The sequence below is a fragment of the Heterodontus francisci genome, chromosome 10 (genome assembly GCF_036365525.1).
Source record: "Heterodontus francisci isolate sHetFra1 chromosome 10, sHetFra1.hap1, whole genome shotgun sequence".
In the NCBI taxonomy this organism is placed as follows: domain Eukaryota; kingdom Metazoa; phylum Chordata; class Chondrichthyes; order Heterodontiformes; family Heterodontidae; genus Heterodontus; species Heterodontus francisci.
The window spans coordinates 113,302,181-113,323,763 of NC_090380.1; the positions used below are offsets into that span (position 1 = coordinate 113,302,181).

General features: G+C 44.6%; 1 protein-coding gene across 8 annotated transcripts in view; it reads right to left on the bottom strand.

Annotated features, from left to right (window-relative positions):
• usp25 (ubiquitin specific peptidase 25) overlaps positions 1-21,583 on the bottom strand; it is a 193,253-nt gene that overhangs the window by 25,394 nt on the left and 146,276 nt on the right. For 4 of the 8 annotated variants that reach the window (XM_068041274.1, XM_068041272.1, XM_068041268.1 and 1 more), the window contains 2 exons: positions 13,307-13,386; positions 5,297-5,377 (listed from right to left, as the gene is read on the bottom strand). In XM_068041274.1, coding sequence (XP_067897375.1) covers positions 5,297-5,377; positions 13,307-13,386 — 161 coding nt within the window. Of the gene's footprint in view, positions 1-5,296; positions 5,403-13,306; positions 13,387-21,583 lie in introns of those variants that run through there. The other 4 variants (XM_068041275.1, XM_068041273.1, XM_068041269.1 and 1 more) reach the window with 2 other exon arrangements.

A 21,583-nucleotide genomic window follows, 5' to 3' on the forward strand; every position in this document is an offset into this window, starting at 1 on the left:
TGAATTTTATTCAGGAAGCAACAAGGAGGATTGATGAGGGTAGTGCAGTGGATGGATTTTAGTATGGCATTTGACAAGGTCCCACATGGCTGACTGGTCAGAAAAACAGAAGCCCATGGGATACAGGAGAATGTGGCAGGTTAGATCCAAAATTGGCTCAGTGACAGAAAACAAAGCGTAGTGGTCAATGGATGTTTTTGCGAATGGAAAGCTGTTTCTAGTGGCGCTCCAAAGGGCTCAGTTTTGGGTCCCTTGTAGTTTGTGGTATATATTAATGATTTGGACTTAAATGTGGAAGGCATGATTGGGAAATTTGCAGACGACACAAGGATTGGCCATGTAGCTGACAGCAAAGAGGACAGCTGTAGACTCCAGAATGATATCAATGGTTTGGTTGAGTGGGCGGAAAGTGGCAAATGGAATCCAATCTGGAGAAGTGTGAGGTAATGCATTTGGGGACGACAAATAAAGCGAGGGAATACACAATAAACGGGAGGATATTGAGAGGGGTAGAAGAAGTGAGAGACCCTGGAGTGCATGTCCAGAGGTCCCTGAAGGTGGCAGGAAGATAGATAAAGTGAAGAAGGCATATGGAATGTTTTCCTTCATTGGCCGAGGTATAGAATGCAAAAGCAGGGATGCAATGCTGGAACTGTATAAAACACTGATTAGGCCACAACTGGAATATTGTGTACAGATCTGGCCACCACATTACAAGAAGGACATCATTGCTCTGGAGAGAGTACAGAGGAGGTTTACGAAAATGTTGCCAGGGCTTCAAATTTGCAGCTATGAGGAAAGATTGAATCAGTTGGGGTTGTTTTCCTTATAACAGAGGAGGCTGCGGGGTGACTTAATTGAGGTGTACAAAATTATGAGGGGCCTAACAACTACTGTGGAATCTCCCTGCTCAGAACAGTGGGGAAAGCCTTCGCTCGAGTCGTTTTAGACAGACTCCAGAAGCTGGCTGAGCATGTCTACCCTGAGGCACAGTGCGGCTTTCGAGCAGAGAGATCCACTATTGATATGCTGTTCTCCCTTCGCCAGCTACAGGAGAAATGCCGCGAACAACGGATGCCCCCCTACATTGCCTTCATAGATCTCACCAAAGCCTTTGACTGCGTCAACAGACGTTGTCTCTTCAGACTACTAGCAAAGATCGGTAGCCCACCAAAGCTGCTAAGCATCATCACCTCGCTCGATAATATGAAAGGCACAATTCAGCATAACGGTGCCTCATCAGACTCCTTTCCCATCCTGAGTGGTGTGAAACAGGGCTGTGTTCTTACACCCACACTGTTTGGGATCTTCTTCTCACTGCTGCTCTCTCATGCGTTTAAGTTTTCAGAAAAAGGAATTTTCCTCCACAAAAGATCAGATGGCAGGTTGTTCAACGTTGCCCATCTTAGAGCGAAGATCAAAGTAGAGAAAGTCCTCATCTGGGAACTCCTCTTTGCTGATGATGCTGCATTAAAATTCCACACGGAAGAGTGTCTGCAACGAATTTGGCCTAACCACCAGTTTCAAGAAAAAGATCATGGGTCAGGATGTCAGAAATGCTCCATCCATCAATATTGGTGACCGTGCGCTGGGAGTGGTTCAAGAGTTCACCCACCTGGGCTCAACCATCACCAGCAACCTGTCTCTCGATGCAGAAATCAACAAGTGCATGGGAAAGGCGTCTGCTGCTCTGTCCAGATTGGCCAAGAGGGTGTGGGAAAATGGCACACTCACACAGAACACAAAAGACCGAGTGTTTCAAGCCTGTGTCCTCAATACTTTGCTCTACGGCAACGAGGTCAAGAGCGATATCTCAACGCATTCCACCTTTGCTGTCTCTGGAGAATCCTTGGCATCAGGTGGCAGGACCGTATCTCCAACACAGAAGTCCTTGAGGCAGCCAACATCCCCAGCATGTACTGCCTACTGAGCCAGTGGTGCTCGAGATGGCTTGGCCATGTGAGCCGCATGGAAGATGGCAGAATCCCCAAGGACGCACTGTACAGCGAGCTCAGCTCTGGTATCAGACTTACTGACTGTCCATGTCACCGCGTTAAAGACGGTTGCAAATGCGACATGAAGTCTTGCGACACTGACCACAAGTCCTGGGAGCCAGTTGCCAGCGATCGCCAGAGCTGGCGGACAGCTGTAACGGTGGGGCTGAAGAGAGGCGAGTCGAAGAGACTTAGCAGTTGGCAGGAAAAGAGACAGCAGTGTAAGGAGAGAGTCAACTGTGTAACAGTCCCAACAACCAACTTCACCTGCAGTACCTGTGGAAGAGTCTGCCACTCTAGAATTGGCCTTCATAGCCACTCCAGGCACTGCTCCACAAAACACTGACCACCTCCAGGCGCTCACCCATTGTCTCTCGAGACAAGGAGGTCAAAAGGAAAGAAAGGAGATGGAGTAGACAGGAAGGACCTATTTCCCCCTGTGGAGAGGTCAATTACCGGGGGCACAGATTTAAGATAATTGGTAGAAGGATTAGTGGGGACATGAGGAAAAACTTTTTCACCCAGAGGGTGGTGGGTGTCTGGAATTCACTGCCCGGATTGGTGGTGGAGGCAGAAACCCTCAACTCATTTAAAAAGGTTCCTGGTCATGTACCTGAAGTGCTGTAATCTGCAAGGCTACGGACCAGGTGCTGGAAGGTAGGATTAGAATCACGGAGTTGTACAGCACAGAAACAGGCCCTTCGGCCCACTGCGTCCATGCCGACCATAATGCCTATCTATACTAATCTCACCTCCCTGCTTTAATTCCATATCCCTCTATGCCTTGCTCATTCAAGTACCTATCCAGATGCCTCTTAAATGTCGCTACTGTTCCTGCCTCCACCACCTCCTCTGGCAGCTCATTCCGGATACCCACTATCCTTTGTGTGAAAAATTACCCCTTTGATCCCCTTTAAACCTCCTCCCTCTCACCTTAAATCTATGCCCTCTAGTTTTAGTCACCCCTACCATGGGAAACAGACTCTGGCTATCTACCCTATCTATGCCTCTCACAATTTTATATACCACTATCATGTCTCCTCTCAGCCTCCTTCGCTCCAGGGAAAACAGACCCAGCCTATCCAACCTCTCTTTATAACTCAAGCCCTCCAAACCAGGCAACATCCTTGTGAATCTTTTCTGCACCCTCTCTAGCTTAATCACATCTTTCCTGTAGTGTGGCGACCAGAACTGCACACAGTACTCCAAATGCGGCCTAACCAACGTTACGTACGACTATAACATGATGTGCCAACTCTTGTACTCAATGCCTCGACCGACGAAGGCAAGCATGCCATACGCCTTCTTCACCACCCTGTCCACCTGTGTTGCCACTTTCAGGGAACTATGGACTGCACCCCAAGGTCTCTCTGCTCAACAACACTCCCCAGGGCCCTGCCATTCACTGTATATGTCCTGCCCTGGTTTCTCCCTGTGTCTGCGTGGGTTTCCTCCCACATGCCAAAGACTTGCAGGTTGATAGGTTAATTGGCCATTATAAATTGCCCCTAGTATAGGTAGGTGATAGGGAAATATAGGGACAGGTGGGGATGTGGTAGGAATATGGAATTAGTGTAGGGTTAGTATAAATGGGTGGTTGATGGTCGGCACAGACTCGGTGGGCCGAAGGGCCTGTTTCAGTGCTGTATCTCTAAACTAAACTAAACGTCCCAAAATGCATCACTTCACACTTGTCTGCATTAAATTCCATTTGCCAATCCCTTGCCCACTTTCCCAGTTGATCCATATCCTGTTGTAACCTTAGACATCCTTCTTCACTGTCCACTATACCACCAATTTTGGTGTCATCTGCAAACTTAATAATCATGCCCCCTACATTCACATCCAAGTCATTAATATATATGACAAACAACAGAGGGCCTAGCACCGATCCCTGCGGCACACCACTGGTCACCTGCCTCCAATCTGAAAAACAATCCTCCGCTACCACCCTCTGCCTATCACCAAGCCAATTTTGTATCCAATTTGCTAGCTCACTCCGGATCCCATGTGTTCGAACCTTCTGGACCAGCCTACCATGCGGGACCTTGTCAAAGGCCTTGCTAAAGTCCACGTAGACAACGTCCATCGCCCTGCCCTCGTCAATCCTCTTGGTCACCTCCTCGAAAAGCACAATCAAATTCGTGAGACATGATTTTCCACGCACAAAGCCATGCTGACTATCCCTAATCAGACCATGCCTTGCCAAATGCATATAAATCCAGTCTCTCCGAATCCCTTCCAATAACTTTCCCACCACTGATATAAGGCTCACCGGCCTGTAGTTCCCTGGCTTATCCCTGCTGCCCTTCTTAAATAAAGGAACATTAGCTATCCTCCAGCCTTCCAATACCTCACCCGTGGCTAACGGATTAGATTGGATGGCTAGTCTTTTGTTTGTAGGCGCAGACACAATGGGTTGAATGGCCACCTTCTGTGCCGTAACTTTTCTATGGTAGAAGTTGCAGGTTTGAAAGTTGCTGTTGAAGGAGCCTTGGCGAATGGCTGCAGCGTAACTTGTGAATGGTACACACTGCTGCTACTATGCATCAGTGGTGGAGGGAGTGAATGTTGAAGATGATGGATGGGGTGCCAATCAAACGGGCTGCTTTGTCCTGGATGGTGTCGAGCTTCTAGTGTGTTGTTGGAGCTGTACCCATCCAGGCTAGTAGAGTATTTCATCACACTCCTGACTTGTGCCTTGTAGACAGTGGACAGACTAAGGGGAGTCAGGTGGTGAGTTACTTGTCGCAGGATTCCCAGCCATTGACCTGCTCTTTAGCCACAGTTAAGTTTCTGGATTTGAAAGTGGGAGATTCAGCGATGACAATGCCATTGAATGTCACGGGGAGATGGTTAGATTCTCTCTTCTTGGAGATGGTCATTGCCTGGCACTTGTGTGGCATGAATCTTGCTTGCCATTCATCAGCCCAAGCCTAAATGTTGTCTCGGTCTTGCTGCATGTGGGCATGAACTGCTTCAGTATCTGAGTCGTCGTGAACGGTACTGAACACTGTATAATCAGCGGAAATTCCCACTTCTAGGCTTAAGTTGGACAGAAGGTTATTGATGAAGCAGCTATAGTTTGTTGGGCCTAGGACACTGCCCTGAGGAACTCCTGCAGTGATGCCCTGAGATGATCGGCCTTCAACAACTATAACCACCTTCCTTTGTGCTAGGTATGACCCCAACCACCCCCACCCACCCCCCAATTCCCACTGACTTCAATTTTGCTCGGGATCCTTGATGCCACACTTGGTCAAATGCTGCCTTAACATCAAGGGCAATCACTCTCACCTCACCTCTGGAATTCAGCTTTGTCCATCTTCGTACCAAGGCTGTAATGAGGCCTGGAGTTGGGTGACCCTGACAGAACCCAGCTTCTGTTGTAGAAAATGTCAAGTCTCTCTATTTTAATCAAAGACAATTAACTCATTCTACAGTAAGTGCATAGTGATATTTGTGAGGTGTGATAACATGCTATAAAAAGTTACATTCTCTCTTTGTTAAAAACAACTTAAATTTATATAATGTCTTTAGCGTAATAAAACACCCCAAGGCGCATAACAGGATTATTATGTAAAAAAAACATGGCACCGAGCCACAAAAAGAGATACAAGGTCCGATGACCAAAAGCTTGGCCAAACAGGTAGGCTTTAAGTAGTATCTTAAAGGAGGAAAGTAAGGTGGAGAGGTGTACAAAGGGTATGCCAGAGCTTGGGGCTGAGGCAACTGAAGGCACAGTCACCAATGGTGGAGTGATTAAAATAGGGGATGTACAAGAGGCCAGAATTAGAGAAGTGCAGATATCTTAGAGGTTGTGGGACTGGAGGAGATTAGAGATAGGGAGGGGAGAGGCCATGGAGGGATTTGAAAACAACGATGAGAATTTTAAAATCAAGATGCTTTTTAAAAATTCTTTCATGGGATGTGGGAATCGCTGAAAAGGCCACCATTTGTTAACCATCCCTAATTTCGCTCGACAACTGAGTGGCTTGCTAGTCCGTTTCTGAGGGCAGTTAAGAGTCATCAACATTGCTGTGGGTCTGGAGTCACATGTAGGGCAGACTGGGTAAGGACAGCAGATTTCCTTCTCTAAAGGACATTAGTAAACCAGATGGGTTTTTAATGACATGGCACAATTACTGAGACTAGCTTTCAATTCCAGATTTTTAATTAATTAATTGAATTTAAATTCCACTAGCTGCCATAGTGGGATTTGAACTCATGCCCCCAGGGTATTAGCCTGGGCTTCTGGATTACTAGTTCAGTGACATTGCCACTGTACCACCCTCTAGCTGATGCTTGACCGTGAGCCAATGTAGGTCAGTGAGCACAGAGGAACGGGATTTGGTGCGAGTTAAGACACGGGCAGCAGAGTTTTGGATGACTTCAAATTTATGGAGAGTAGAATGTGGGAGACCAGCCAGGGGTGCGTGGAATAGTTAAGAGGTAACAAAGGCACGAATGAGAGCTTCAGCAGCAGATGAGCTGAGACAGGGGCCATGTTATGGAGGTGGAAATAGGCAGCTCAGTGATGGCACGACTGAGGTCGGAAGTTTACTCAGAAAAACTAGGTCATTAATCGGGTATAGGGGGTTAAAAAGAAAAAAACTCTCGTTTAATTCATCCCACTTGCTCATGTTTAGGCCCCCAGTGCAGCTCGTGAACAAGTGCGCCAAATCTAGTCTACTGTTAAATGACATAGGTTCAGATAGAACTTCACAGATGTTTATACTTGGCACGTTTCTTTCAGATGAATTTTTCAGAAAGGCCAACAAACAATTTCAGTAATGTGTGTTGTGATATCATCTTCATGAAATTAGGAGTATTCCATGCAAATATGTTGCGCTTTTAAAATCCTACAATTGGGGCGATTTTCTATTTCCACTTGACTGTCTTTTCCTAAAGCTCCTGCTTTCAAGCGCCAATTTTCACGTGAGCTTAAGCAGTGAGTAATGGTTGGCTATTTGACTGCTAAGGACCTCACAATCAAACACAACTCTAACTCTAGAATTTCCTCCCTAAACCTCTCTGGCTCCCTTCCTCTCTCCCCTCCTTTAAGGCGCTCCTTAAAACCTATCTCTTCGACCAAGCTTTTGATCACCTGCCCAGATGTCTCCTATGTGGCTCAGTGTCAAATTTATGCTATGATTATGCTCCTGCGAAGCCTATTGGGAGACTTTACTTTGTTGAAGATGCAATATAAATACAAATTATTTTTGCTGTGAAGGATATTTTCCAGCACCAAGCAGGTCATCCCCTTGCCCCCATCTCAATGAACTTTGAGCTCGGCATGACGCTGAACTCTTCATCTGCCGCTTTGCATCCATTTCTTTGTCATGAATCCACCCCCAACACAGCTGACCCTTTTACCCGTCTCCAAGTACGTCCTGTCCACAAAAAGCAGGACAAATCCAACCCGGTCAATTACGGCCCTATCAGTCCACTCTCAATCATCAGCAAAGTGATAGAAGGGATCATTAACAGTGCTATCAAGCAGTGCTTGCTCAGCAATAACCTGCTCATTGATGCTCAGTTTGGGTTCTGCCAGGGCCACTGAGCTCCTGACCTCATTACAGCCTTGGTACAGACATGCACAAAAGAGCTGAACTCAAGAGGTGAGGTGGGAGTAACTGCCCTTGACATCAAGGTAGCATTTGAGTGAGTATGGTATTAAGAAACCGTAGCAAAGCTGGAGTCAATGGAACCAAAGGGAAAATGCTCCACTGGTTGAAGTCATACCTAGCACAATGGAAGATGGTTGTGGTTGTTGGAGGCCAATCATATCAGTCCCAGGACATCACTGCAGGAGTTCCCTAGGGTAGTGTCCTAGGCCCAACCATCTTCAGCTGCTTCATCAATGACCTTCCCTCCATGAGGTCAGAAGTGGGGATGTTCGCTGATGATTGCACAACGTTCAGCATCATTTGTGACTCCTCAGATACTGACACAGTCTGTGTAGAAATGGAGCAAGACCTGGACAATATCCAGGCTTGGGCTGATAAGTGGCAAGTAACATTCGCACCACATAAGTGCCAGGCAATGACTATCGCAAACAAGAATCTAACTATCTCCCTTGACATTCAATGGCATTACCATCGCTGAATCCCCCATTATCGACATCCTGGAGCTACCATTGACCAGAAACTGAACTGGTCCAGCCATGTAAGTACTGTGGTTACAACAGCAGGTCAGAGGCTAGGAATTCAGCGGCAAGTAACCCACCTCCTGACTCCCTAAAACCTGTCCAACATTTACAAGGCACAAGTCAGGAATGTGATGGAATATGCTCTCCTTGCCTAGATGGGTGCAGCTCCAGCAACACTCAAGAAGCTCAACACCATCCAGGACAACGCAACCCACTTGACTGGCAGCCCAACCATCTTCAACATTCACTCCCTCCACCACCAATGCACAGTGGCAGCAGCGTGTACCATCCACAAGATACACTGCAGCAACATACCAAGGCTCCTTCGACAGCACCTTTCAAAGCCGCGACCTCCACCACCTTGCAGAGGCTGAACGCAAACTCTCTGACACTTCCTCATACCTTACCTCAGACCATGATCACCAAGTTATCTTTTCCAGAACTGTTACTGACCGCATCTCTCCAGAGATCTTCCTTCCACAGCCTCCAACTTCATAAATCCACAAACCCCATCAGCCCACTTCTACCACCTTCCCAAGATCCACAAGAGGACTGTCCTGGTAGTCTCATTGTTTAAGCCTGTTTTTGCTTAACAGAACTGATTTCTTCCTATCTCACCTCTTTTTCCTCCTCTGTCCAGCATCTTTCAACATCTGTGACTTTTCCAATGCCGTCCGCCATTTGAACATTTTCCAATTTCCTGGCCCTGTCTCCTCTTCACCATGGACGTCCATTTTCTCTACACCTCCATCCCAAACAGGAGGGTCTGAGAGCTCTCTGCTTCTTCCTTTATTGGAGGCCCAACCAGTCTCCATCCACCTGCACCCTCCTCCACCTCACTGAACTTATTCTCACATTGAACAACTTCTCACTTAACTATCCTCACTTCCTCTGAATAACAGGTGTTGCTATGGGTACCTGTGTGGCTCTTAGCTATGCATGCCCTTTTGTGTAATCATGGAATCATAGAAAGTTCACAGCACAGAAAGAGGTCACTTGGCCCATCGTGTTTGCGCCAGCAAAAAAAACGACCCACCCAGTCTAATCCCACCTTCCAGCATTTGGTCCGTAGCCCTGCAGGTTACAGCACTTGAAGTGCATATACAGATACCTGTTAAATGAGTTTACGGGTTTCTGCCTCTACTACCGTTTCAGGCAGACCCCCAACACCCATTGGGTGAAAAAATTTTTGCTCATCTCCCCTTTAATGTTTCTAACAATCACTTTAAATCTATTCCCCCTAGTCACTGACCTTTCTGCGTAAGTAAATAGCCGTTCACATCCACTCTATCCAGGCCCCTCACAATTTTGTACATTTCAATCAAATCTCCTCTCAGCCTCCTCTGTTCCAAGAAAAGCAACCCCAGCCTATCGAATCTTTCCTCATAGTTGCATTTTTCCAGTCCTGGCAACAAGTAATATGCAGAACATTCCTTGTTTCAGTCCTACTTGGGCTCCCTCCCTCACCTCTTTTTTTGGTACATAGATGACTGCATTTGTGCTGCTTCCTGCACTTGCCCTGAACTGGAAAACTTCAGCTTTGCTTCCAATTTTCACCCTTTTCTCACCCTCACATGGTTCATCACCGACTCTTCCTTTCCCTTCCTCGACTTCTCTGCCTTCATTGTTGGGGATAGGCTATCGATGAATATTCACTACAAGCCCAGCGAATCCAACAGCTTCCTCGACTACACTTCCTCACACCCTGCTTCCTGTAAGGACTCAATTTCATTCTCCCGGTGTCCATCGCATCTGGTCTAATGATGCGACCTTTCACACCAGTGCTTCTGATGTCTTCATTTTTCCTCAACCGAGAATTTCCACCCCAATGTGGTTGACAGGGCCCTCGTTCGCGTCCGTCCCATTTCCTTCACTTTTGTTCTCACCCCTTTCCCTCCTCCCAGAACTATAATAGCGTTCCCCTTGTCCTCACCTTCCACCCTATCAGCCGCAGATCATTCCCTGCTATTTCTGCCACGTCCAATGTGATGCCGCCACCAAACACATCTTCTCTTCCCCTTTCAGCCTTCTGAAGGAACTGTTCCCTCTGCGACACCCTGGTCCACTCCTCAATCATTCCCAACAACCCCTGTCCTTCCCTTGACACCTTTCCACGCAAGCGCAGGAAATGCAACACCAGCCTTTTTACCTTCTCTCTTTTCACCGTCCAAGGCACAAAACACTCCTACAAGTGAAAGTGTGTTTTATGTGCACTTCTTTCAATTTAGTATACTGTACTTGCTGCTCATAATGCAGTCTGCTCTGCATTGGACAGACCAACGCAGATTGGGTGATTACTTTGTGGAACACCTCTGTTCGGTCCACAAGCATGAGTCCAAACTTCCAGTCAACTGTCATTTTAATTTTCCACCTTACTCTCACACTGACCTCTCTATTCTCGGCCTCCTGCAGTGTTCCAACGAAGCTCAACGCAAGTTCGAGGAACAGTCGGATTCAACAACGTCAATAATATCAGACGATAACCTCTGCCCTCATTTTGTTTCCTCCTCCTTTCCAGGTTTCGGCTTTACCCTGGTTTTTCTCGCTTTTACTTTTGGATGGCAGCTGTTCATTATTCTGCCGTTCACATCGCCTCTAGACACATCTTTTGTTTCTTTACCTTTCTCATTACCACTCCCTTTGGCCCTGCACCAACTCTCGTCATTTAATCTCTCATCTTCCACCCGCCATTTTGTTCTTTTTCCACCCTCTCCCACTTGCTTAAAACCCCACATTTCTAACTTTTCCCAGTTCTGACGAAAGGTCATTGACCTGGAACGTTAACTCTGTTTCTCTCCACAGATGCTGCCAGATCTGAACATTGCCAACATTTTCTGTTTTTATTTCAGATTTCCAGCATCCACAGTATTTTGCTTTTGTATGGCTGAAGCTTCCCGCCTGTTCGTTACAACAAGCGTTCCACCATCAGCTCCCAGGAGATCCAGCCCTCTGCTGCCTGAGGCCATGTCTAAAGGGGAAATGGCTGTGACACCAGCTCGCAGCAAAACTCCCCAATGTACTTCAAACAAAAATCCCAGAATTAAGATCCCAATGCAGAGAGCTGGATTTCCAGCAACTTTGCACAATTTCCTTAAAATGCAGATAATTGCAAAACAGAAAGTACTGAGAATTCATTAGTTTGGAGCTCTAAAGATTTCTGAAGAACTTTTAAAACTGTCACAGGTCTGCATCCGGTGCAGCTACGACGGGCCGAAAGGCCTCCTTCTGTGCTGTAACAATTCTGTGATTCTGTGAAGACATATAATATTTTTTTTTTCCAAAACACAAGGCCTTTCTTTCCCCTCTTCCAATTTCTCTCTCCTACTCTTGAAGCTTCTGAACTCCTTGCTGGGGAGATGATTCCACAAGGACTGACAGCCCTTTGGCTCATTCCAGGTACCATTCTTTAATGGTGAGCCCAGTCAGTGAGTACAGGCAGCTTATTCAACTACAGCCAAGACCAACTTACGTCTTACTCAATGTAAAAGGACCATCTTGAAAACACAGGCTACTAGACAACGATCAGAATTAGGAATCACGGCGAATATAGCAGAAGGCCATTCAGCCCCTCGAACCTGTTCTGCCATTTAATTAGACTATGGTTGCTCTGTATCTTAATTCCATTTACCTTCCTTGGTTTCCTAACCCTTATAATACCCTTTGCCTAACAAAAATCTATCAGTCTCAGTTTTGAAATTTCCAACTGAACTCCCCACCATCCCACACCCTCAACAGCTTTGTGGGAGGAGATTTCCACTACTTTGTGTGAAAAAAATTGCTCCCCGACATCATCTCTGAATGACCTGGCTCTAATTTTAAGATCACGTCCCCTTGTTCTGGACTCTCTCCACCAGAGGAAATAGTTTCTCTCTACCGACTGCAATAATTTTTAAAATTATCTTAAACACCTCAATGAGATTACCCCAATCTATATTTAAGGGAATACAAGCCTAGGCAATGCAAAGTATATTCCCACTATCAAGTCAAGGGCAGCGGAGACCTCACTGTTGCCCTGTCTGATCAATCTGTGCAGACCAGGAAAGGAAGCACTTAGTCAGAAACTTTGGGTTCACATACCATGCCAGGGCCTTATCTTCTCAGCTAGATCCTTCTGTACTATTTTGAAAGAAAGATTTGAAAAGCTCGCATTTACAAGGTGCCTTTCATGACCACAGGACGCCCCAAAGTGCTTTACAGCCAATTAAGTACTTTTTTTTAAGTGTAATGTCACTAATGTAGGAAACCCAGCAACCAATTTGTGCACAGTAAGCTCCCACAAACAACAATGTGATAATGATCAGATTGTTTTGTGGCATCGATTGAGGAATAAATATAGGCTAGGACACGGAGATAACTCCCCTGCTCTTTTTCGAAATAATGCCATGGGATCTTTTATGTCTATCCGAGAGGACAGACAGGGCCGCAGTTTAACATCTCATCCAAAAGATTTCACCTCCAGCAGTGTAGCATCCCCTCAGTACTGCACTGGACAGTCAATCTTGATATCTGTGCTCAAGGTCTGGAGCAAACCCACCACTTTCTGACTCAGAGGCGAGAGTGCTACCAACTGAGTCACAGCTGAAGAAGAGCAGGAGAGCTCTCCATGGCGCCCTAGCCAATATTTTTCCCTCAATCATCATCACTTTTGTTGGCCCTTGCTGTGCACAAATTGGCTTCCACATTTCCTACATTATAACAGTGATTGCTCTTTGTAGGTTACTGGTTGTAAATTGCTTTGGGACACCTTTACCAACTGAGACCCTGGGAAGCTGCAGGAATGGTTTCTATCTATTGGGCTGCAGGGTTAATTCAGCAGCTGTTGACTGCTGCTGTCAGGCAGATCAGTTAATTCTCTGGCCTGGTTATGCCTTGCCTCAAGCAGAGGAAAGAAACCACTACAGCTCTGTCTCAAAAAGGTCTATGGAGAGAGAAGCCAGTGGGATGTCTGCCACCTAGAGGAATGAGCAGAATTTAATCCACAACAGTAAGGACGACGCCATTTCATGCATTTGGAAAAAAAACGACAGTAGAAATTCCGACTGATCAGATGAAAATTAGCTGGACCTTTTAATGCAGTGGGTGAAACAGAATAGAAAAAGCTGAAAAGCTTCAAAATAAAATCAGGGTATATTTGCTGTATTCAATATCATGGTCATCTTACCTTTTCTTTTGGAATAGCTCCAGGCCAATCATAATACAAATGGTCAATTCTCGAAACGTTCGGTATTCGTGGTGCCATTTCTGTAACAAATGCAAATTACAGGGCAGTGGTTTATCTAATGTGCAACTATCATACTTCCCAGTAGTCTCCTTCTCCCACCCAATTTCCAGCCCTCCTCACAGCATCATCTCTTAGTTGGACACAATAGTGTCATCTGGCACCTCCTCCAGGTGGTCATTCATCTGGAGCCCAGGCAGTGAGTGACGACCAATTGTGAGTTGGACGCTGCCCTCACCCAACACACACACACACACACACTTTCCAGCAGAATTCCTCTTGTGCATCCATCACTTTCTTCGCTCCACCATGGCGGCCATTCCTTCAGCCGTCTGGACCCCACGTTCTCAAATTCCCTCCCTAAATCTGTTTGACTCCTTATTTCTCTGACCTCCTTTAAGATCTTTAAAATCTACCTCTTTGACCAGGCATTTAGTGACTTTTCCTAATATCTCCTCCTTTTCTGAAGAGAAATAATTTGCAGGGCTATGGGGAAAAGACAGGGTGTGGGATTAGATACTTTGCTCTTGAAGAGAGCCGGCATGGACACCATGGGCAGAGAGGCCTCCTTCTGTGTTGTAACTATTCTATGATTTGGCTCAAGGTCAGATTTTTATTTGGTTATGCTCTTCAGAACTGCAGTGCCTTGTAATGTTTTACAAAAGCAAGTTGTTGTTGTGTCAGTGGAAATGATTGGGGCCAGGAACCCAGTTTCATCACCCCCCAGTTCCGGATGGGACAGGCACGATGCTGAGAATATTTTAGCTACTCTGCCTTGCTACTCTAATCTGGCCCATTAATTTAAGAGATCAGGAATCAGAGGCGCAGAAAGGTAAAGTCAGTCACGTATTCTCTTGCTGGGCTATCAGAGGGATATCTCACCATCAGGGTGAGATAGTGAATGGCGGCTGAGTGTTCAATATATGGAAGCTTCACACCTGAGCCCTATCATCAATTGCCCATACATGTAGTTTCCCGGATGGACACTGCATTGCTCTTTGGAGCAGGAACACGGTCTGATTTTCCACTCTGTAGACCAGGGGCCAATTACAGCATCTAAACAGCATCCCTGGCTGAGATTAGCTAACTCAACACAGCCTGCATCTTTGCTGGACTCTATGACACTGCTATATACACTGATACTCTTTTCTGCTAGATAGAAAACAAAATTCGGAGGACAGCCTCAGTTTTGCCACATACAAAGAATCAAACTGTCAGGCACTGGTCATTCAGCAAATGCCAGTCTCACCAACGCTTATTAGCAGAATTACTATTTGTAAATTCAACATAAACGGGTAAGCAACTCGAATTGAATTGATTTCCTCAAAACAAAGCTAACAAAAAAATTGACTTTTATTCGTAAATTCTCTGCTGACCCAAGTAATAGATGTTCATGCTGAGAAATGGAGAAGTCCATTTTCAGATACAAAAGTGGATTATCTGACCATTTGCTGTGTGTGGGATCTTGGTATGTAGTAACTGGCTGCCGTGTTGCCTGACAATTAAAACAGCAACATCAATTCAAAAGTACATTATTGGCTATGAACCTCTTTGGGACATCCTGAAGTTACTGTGCAAATGTAAACTCTCTTTTTCTTTTGTGATATCAACCACTCTTGATTCAGACAGATGTAGATTACAGCTCCCACTGCACTTTGCAATCTTTGAGAAAGACTGTCACTACAGGGACAGGTTTTATGTTGTGGACTAAGATTGTCTCAAGCTCCAGTTTGCATTGCAACCAGTGGATAAAACATTAGTTCGGCCGATTTCTGAGCACTACACTTTCAGAAGCACCTGAAGGCTTTGGAGAGGGTACAGAAGAGATTTACTGGAATAGTTCCAGCGAGGAAGGATTAGTTATTGGAGAAGCCGAGATTGTTTGCCTTAGGGCAGAGAAGGGCAATAGGAGATTTGATAGAGGTGTTTAAAAGCATGAAGAGTTTAAATAGGGTAAATAAGGAGAAACTGTTTCTGATGGCTGAAGGGTCAATAACCAGAGGTCACAAATTTAAGGTAATGGCAAAAGAACTAAAGTGTCAAGAGGAAAAACTTTTATGCAACATGGGAACATTTGAGCAGGAGCAGGCCATCAAGCCTGGCCCGCCATTCAATATGATCACTTCAATGCCTTTTTTCCCCACACTATCCTCATATCCCTTTAAGTCATTGCAACAAGTGGTTTGAGTTTGGAATGCATTCTCTGATCTGGTCAAAACAGATTTAATGGTAACTTTCAAAGGAAACTGAATTAATACTTGAAGAAAGTTTGCAGAGAAATGGGGAAACAGCCAGGGAGTGGACCAACTGGATTGCTCATGGGAAGAGCCAGAGCAGACTTGATGAGCTGAATAGCCTCCTTCTGTACTATACTATTTTCTAATTTAAAAAGGAGTCTTCCATCGTATCACTCAGGGCTGGATTCAAACCCGGGTCCTGGGATGAAGAGGATAATAAATAAAATATTGATAAATGTTCAAACGCTAGCTAAAATTACAAACTTTTTTAAAAATTGAACACAAAAACTCAACAGTGTCTGTGTAATGATGGAATTGACAACATGGAGACTAAACCTAAACACATTTTCCAGATGTAGTCTCACCACAGCCAGACGCAACTTCAAAATCACCTCCTTTGGCTTATAAATCACAACCTCTAGCCATATATTACAACATTTTGTTTTTTTGACCATCTGTGGATAGCGAAGCAATGGTTTCAATGACCTATCCATCAGAGCTCCCCCATCTGCGCTGCCTCAAGCACTTAACCATTTAGTATGTGCTGGACCTTCTTTGAATCTTCTAATCTCATGACTTTACATTTCCCTGCGTTGAGCTCCATCTGATACCTCTCCACCCAGTGACTTAGACTGTCTGGATTCCATCAGATTATCGCACATTAGTCAGCATCGTTCACTTCTGCACCAAATTCGGTGTGACCCACAAACTTGGCAATTAGCTGTAGAGCGCTTTGAGATATCCTGAAGGAGTGAAAACCATTTTATGAATGCAAGTCCTTTCTTTCTGGACACCATTAAATAATGTTATAACGAGCAAACCCAAAGTCACCCATTGTGGGACCACATTTTTAACTAGTTTCCACTGATATCTCTGATGTACCACTACACTTTCCTGTCTACCTGCCAGTCAGACAATGACTCCTTTTCCTTCTTTTATGTTTCTCCGACTGCCTACGCATTCCAAAACAGGCCCTGCTAATCACCAAAACTCTCCCTGCCTGGTCCAAATTGGACCTGTCCTTGTTCTTCCAGTACTTCCTTCTCCTTTGAACACCTTTCCTTCAAAGCCCCGACTGCCTACAATCTTCCCTCGTCTCATGACAATTTCCTCAGCAAATGTGATGGGATAGAGTAGGGGAGTGGGTAGGCTGAATGGCTGCCTTCTGGCTGGATGATTCTGAGCAAAGCTATACAAGAAAAAAACTTGCATTTGTATAGTGCCTTTCACAAACTCAAAATGACCCAAATGCTCACAGCCTTTGAAGTGTAGTCACTGTTATAATGTAGGACAGCATAGCAGCCAATTCATGACTTTACACTTCCCTGCATTGAACTCCATCTGATACTTCTCCACCCAGTGACAGCAAGATGCAACAAACAGCAATGAGATAAATGATAAATTAAACTGCTTAGGTGATGTCGGTTGAATATTGGCTGAGATGCTGGAGAGAACTCCTCTGCTCTTCTAGTGAATAGTGTCTTGGGATTTTTACATCCATCTAAGAGGGAAGACGAGGCTTCAGTTTAACGCCTCATCAGGAAGACGGCACCTCCAACAGTGCAGCACTCCCTCAGTACTGCACTGAAGGCTCTGGTGTGAGGACTTGAATTCACAGCCAGCTGACTCACAGAGCCACCGAGCCAAGGCTGACACACAGTGCCATCTGGCCTATTAAAGCTGTAAGCAACAGGTGGGCAATATGACAAATACGCACATGTTACCACCTCCCTTTTACAAACATTCAACTGGCTTGCTTCTTGCTACAGTGAAAGCCACTTACAGTGAACTTGGTCATGCAGATTGGACTTGTCCAGTACAACTATGGTCCACTGAAAATGTTGCTAACAATCTATTTGCACAATGAATCAAACAGAAAGTGACAGAGGGTTTATTTTTGATCATTATTTCCCTAAGGGCCTGACTCTGATAGAAGCTTTCCAATAGTGTGGTGATGTTGCTTACTGAAATAAAACCCAAATCAAATGCTTCCTACACATAACAAACAGTAGACGTGGAAGGTTGAAACTACAGGGGGGGGTGGAGAAAAGGAGCATTTGAAAGCCAACCATTCCAGTCTCCAGCAACATGCCCTCTATTTTTTTTTTGGACGCACGTGGGCATTTTAAGCATGCAGCTTTTTCAAATTTTTTTACATAGCCGCACACAATAAATTAATAATTTAAAAAGGCCAACTTATGTGCAGTCTGCACAGGAACTTTCGGGTTGCTGTGCAATCGCGCAGCTTGGAGGTAACATTGGTCTCCAGTGATTGAAAGTCATTGACCGCGCAATCATCAGGACTTTGTTTCTCCCGTGGATATATACTGAGAGCGATAATTTCTATCTTCGTGTAACTTCCGACAATACTTCTGCTGTGGAAAGGCATTGTTATCACACAAAATAGGCTGAACAAGTCTGATCACAGAATCATACAAAGTAGATGGCCATTTGGCCTGTGCTGGCTCTTTGAAAGACCTATCCACTTAGTTCCACTCCCCTGTTCTTTCCCTATAACCTTGCAAATTTCTCATTTTCAATAGTATATTTCAAAATTTCCTTTTGAAAGTTACTTTTGAATATGTTTCCACTGCCCCTTCAGGCAGCGCAGTCCAGATCACAACAACTCACTGCGTAAGCAAAATTCTCATGTCCCCTCGGGTACTTTTGCGAATTTTTAAAAATCTGTGTCCACTGTTTTCTAGCCTCTGTTAAATCTCCCCTAAATCTTCTCTGCTCTAAAGAGAACAATCCCAGCTTTCTCTCACATAACCGAAGCACCTTCTTCCTGGTATCATTCTGTACTCACTCCAAGGCCTTAACATTCTTCCTAAAGCATAGTGCCCAGAACTGGACACAACTCTAGCCGAGGCCTAACAAGCGATTTGTAAAGGTTTACCCTAACTTCCTTGCACTTGTATAAAAGCAAAATACTGCGGATGCTGGAAATCTGAAACAAAAACAAGAAATGCTGGATTCACTCAGCAGGTCTGGCAGCATCTGTGGAAAGAGAAGCAGAGTTAACGTTTCGGGTCAGTGACCCGAAACGTTAACTCTGCTTCTCTTTCCACAGATGCTGCCAGACCTGCTGAGTGAATCCAGCATTTCTTGTTTTTGTTCCTTGCACTTGTACTCTTTACCTCTATTTATAAAGCCAGAATTAAAATTGTACCACTTAATTTATATTACTTTTAGGAAGAAACAAAAGGCACTCAGTTTGGGCTTATCAATTTGGACCATGTCCATGTTGCTCCATGCTTTGCACCACAGTTGCCTCAATTAGTCATTTATTACAAACTAGCAGAATCACTGGACACCCTCACTCCAAGGAGAGATGGTGGTGTAGTGGTAATGTCACTGAGCTAGTACTCCAGAGGACCAGGCTAATGTCCTGGGGACACTGGTTCAACTCTGCAGCTGGTGGAATTTAAATTCATTAATAAAAATCTGGAATTAAAGGTAGTCTGGTGCCATCGATTGTCATAAAAACTCATCTGGTTCACTAATGCCCTTTAGGGAAGGAAACCTGCAATCCTTACCTGGTCTGGCCTACATGCAACTCCAGACCCAAAGCAATGTGGCTGATTCTTAACTGGCCTCTGAAATGGCCTAGCAAGCCACTCACTGTCATCAAAAAAATTGAACCTCAAGCAACACTCCCATTTGCCACCAGGGTGCCATGCACAGTCATGGACAATATAAGGTACAATTTAGCATTATTAAGCGCATCCCACAAACACCTTCCATCAAATGCCCAAAGTGAGATTATTTTCAACAGAAGCTGGAGTCGGGCACATTAAGAGAGCACTACCCTAGTGCCAACCAACATCACTAAAATAGATTATATAGTCTTCATCACATTGCTGTTTTTGGGACCTTGCTGCATGCAAACTGTTTGCCACATTTACTACATTACAACGATCATTGCAATTCATAATAAATAGGAACAAGAGTAGACCACACAGCCCATCGGGTCTGCTCCACAAATTGATCTGATTACAGCTGATGTTGGACTTCAACTTCACTTACCCGCCTGCTCCCCATAACTCTTGATTCCGAGACACCAGAAATCTGTCTATCACGTCTTAAATAAATTTAATGGAGCACCCACTACCCTCTGGGGTAGAGAATTCTAAAGATTCACAACCGTTTGAGTGAATAAATTTCTCATCCAAGTCCTAAATGATCGACCCCTTAATCCTGAGACTGTACCCCCTTGTTTTAGCTTCTCCAGCCAGGGGAAACAACCTTTCAGTGTCTACCCTGTCAAGCCCCTTCAGAATCTTGTACGTTTCAATGGCATCAACTCTCATTCTTCTAAACTCCAGAGGATAGGCCCAATGCACTCATCCTCTCATCAAAAATACTTCATTGGCTGTAAAATGCTTTGGGACATCCTGAGGTAATGAAAGACTCTAAAAATGCAAGACTTTGTCTCTTGGAAAAGCAGTGCAATGACAGAGTGTTAAAATGAATAGTCAACGGACCATTTCTTTCTCTAACTCAATCTTTCCTTTGAACTGAAAACTGGGCCTCCTTGCCTCTGTCAGTCTTGCCTTCCTCCTGTCATCTACAGTTTACTTTTTAAACTCAAGCTTTGTGTTAACTAACCCAGCTGCACGATTTAGCTCATCATTTCTCCTACTCTTTTCAACGTCAGCGATGATCTGCCCTTGGCCCTGAACCCCAAATTCGTCGACAACAATTAAAAGTCACGACAAATAGATGTGGTTCCAAAAAGTGCCAGAGGAGAGATTTATACCATCGTTGTGTAAATTAACCCACATATACTATATTAGACAAAATGTAAGGAATGAGTGAACATACTTGTTGCAAACAAAATCCAGTTAATGTGAAGTGTCAACAGAGTGCTGCCTATCCACCCACCTCCCATTTTGTGGCAAACACTATCTTAGGTATAAAATGCTATTAAACAGTCATTAACCCTTTAATTAAACCTATCTTGGCTCCACCCATGGCTAAGTAGATGAAATGTAATGTGTAACTTCGTCACACAGACAGCAGATGGTACCTGATCTAACTCCCAGTTAGCGAACTGGCTGCCTTACTTCTCCCTCATTCCGCTAACACTGGCTTCTCATAGACACTCGGTTCCTCACCTGCTACACTCCTGCCCTCCGAAACTTCCCGCACAGTTCTCTTGATCTATTCTTTGACCTTTAGTCTCTATTTTGCTCTTGGGCCCTCCTGTTTGGCACCAGCTGTTTTTTCCTCCTTCATAAAACCTCATGACTCACCCCTGCATCAGGTGAGTGGCAGGTTGTTGAAGATCTTTGTGCCCAAGCTTCAGTGTGGGTAGACTTGGCCTTATCCTACTACAGGAGTGCCCACTTCTAACTACCGTCCAGCAACTTCTGCAGGATAATTAACCCAGGAAGGTAGAGGGCAGGATGTGATGCCCCACCCCCCACTCAAACAGACCGACGATACTTAATAACTGTCTAATGAATGGATTTTGAATCATTGACTAAATTGTGATGTTCCATTTCATAACTTGGCAGCTATTCAAATAAACACAAACTTCAAAATTAATTCTTTAAAAAATATATACATGTTACATACAGATCTTTGACCTTGCATTTAAAAATGAATTGAAATTTAAGATTAAAATCTGTGTTTAGAAATTTAATTGAAAATAAATATTTTTTTTATGATATAAAGGTTTCATGTCTTGATAGAGGTCCTTAATATTATGAATGGGTTGGATGAATGAGATGTGGAGAGAATGTTTCCAGCTGAGACAATCCAAAACTAGGAGCTATAAGTAGAAGATAGTGACTAATAAATCTAATTGGAAAACAAGAAGAAAATTCTTTACTCCATGAGCGGTTAGAATGTGGAGCCCACTACCACAGTAAGTGGTTGAAGCCAATAGCTTAGATGCTTTCAAAAGGGAATTAGACAAGTTCATGAGAGAAAAGGGAATAGAATGATACACTGAAAGGCTGTGATGAAGTAGATG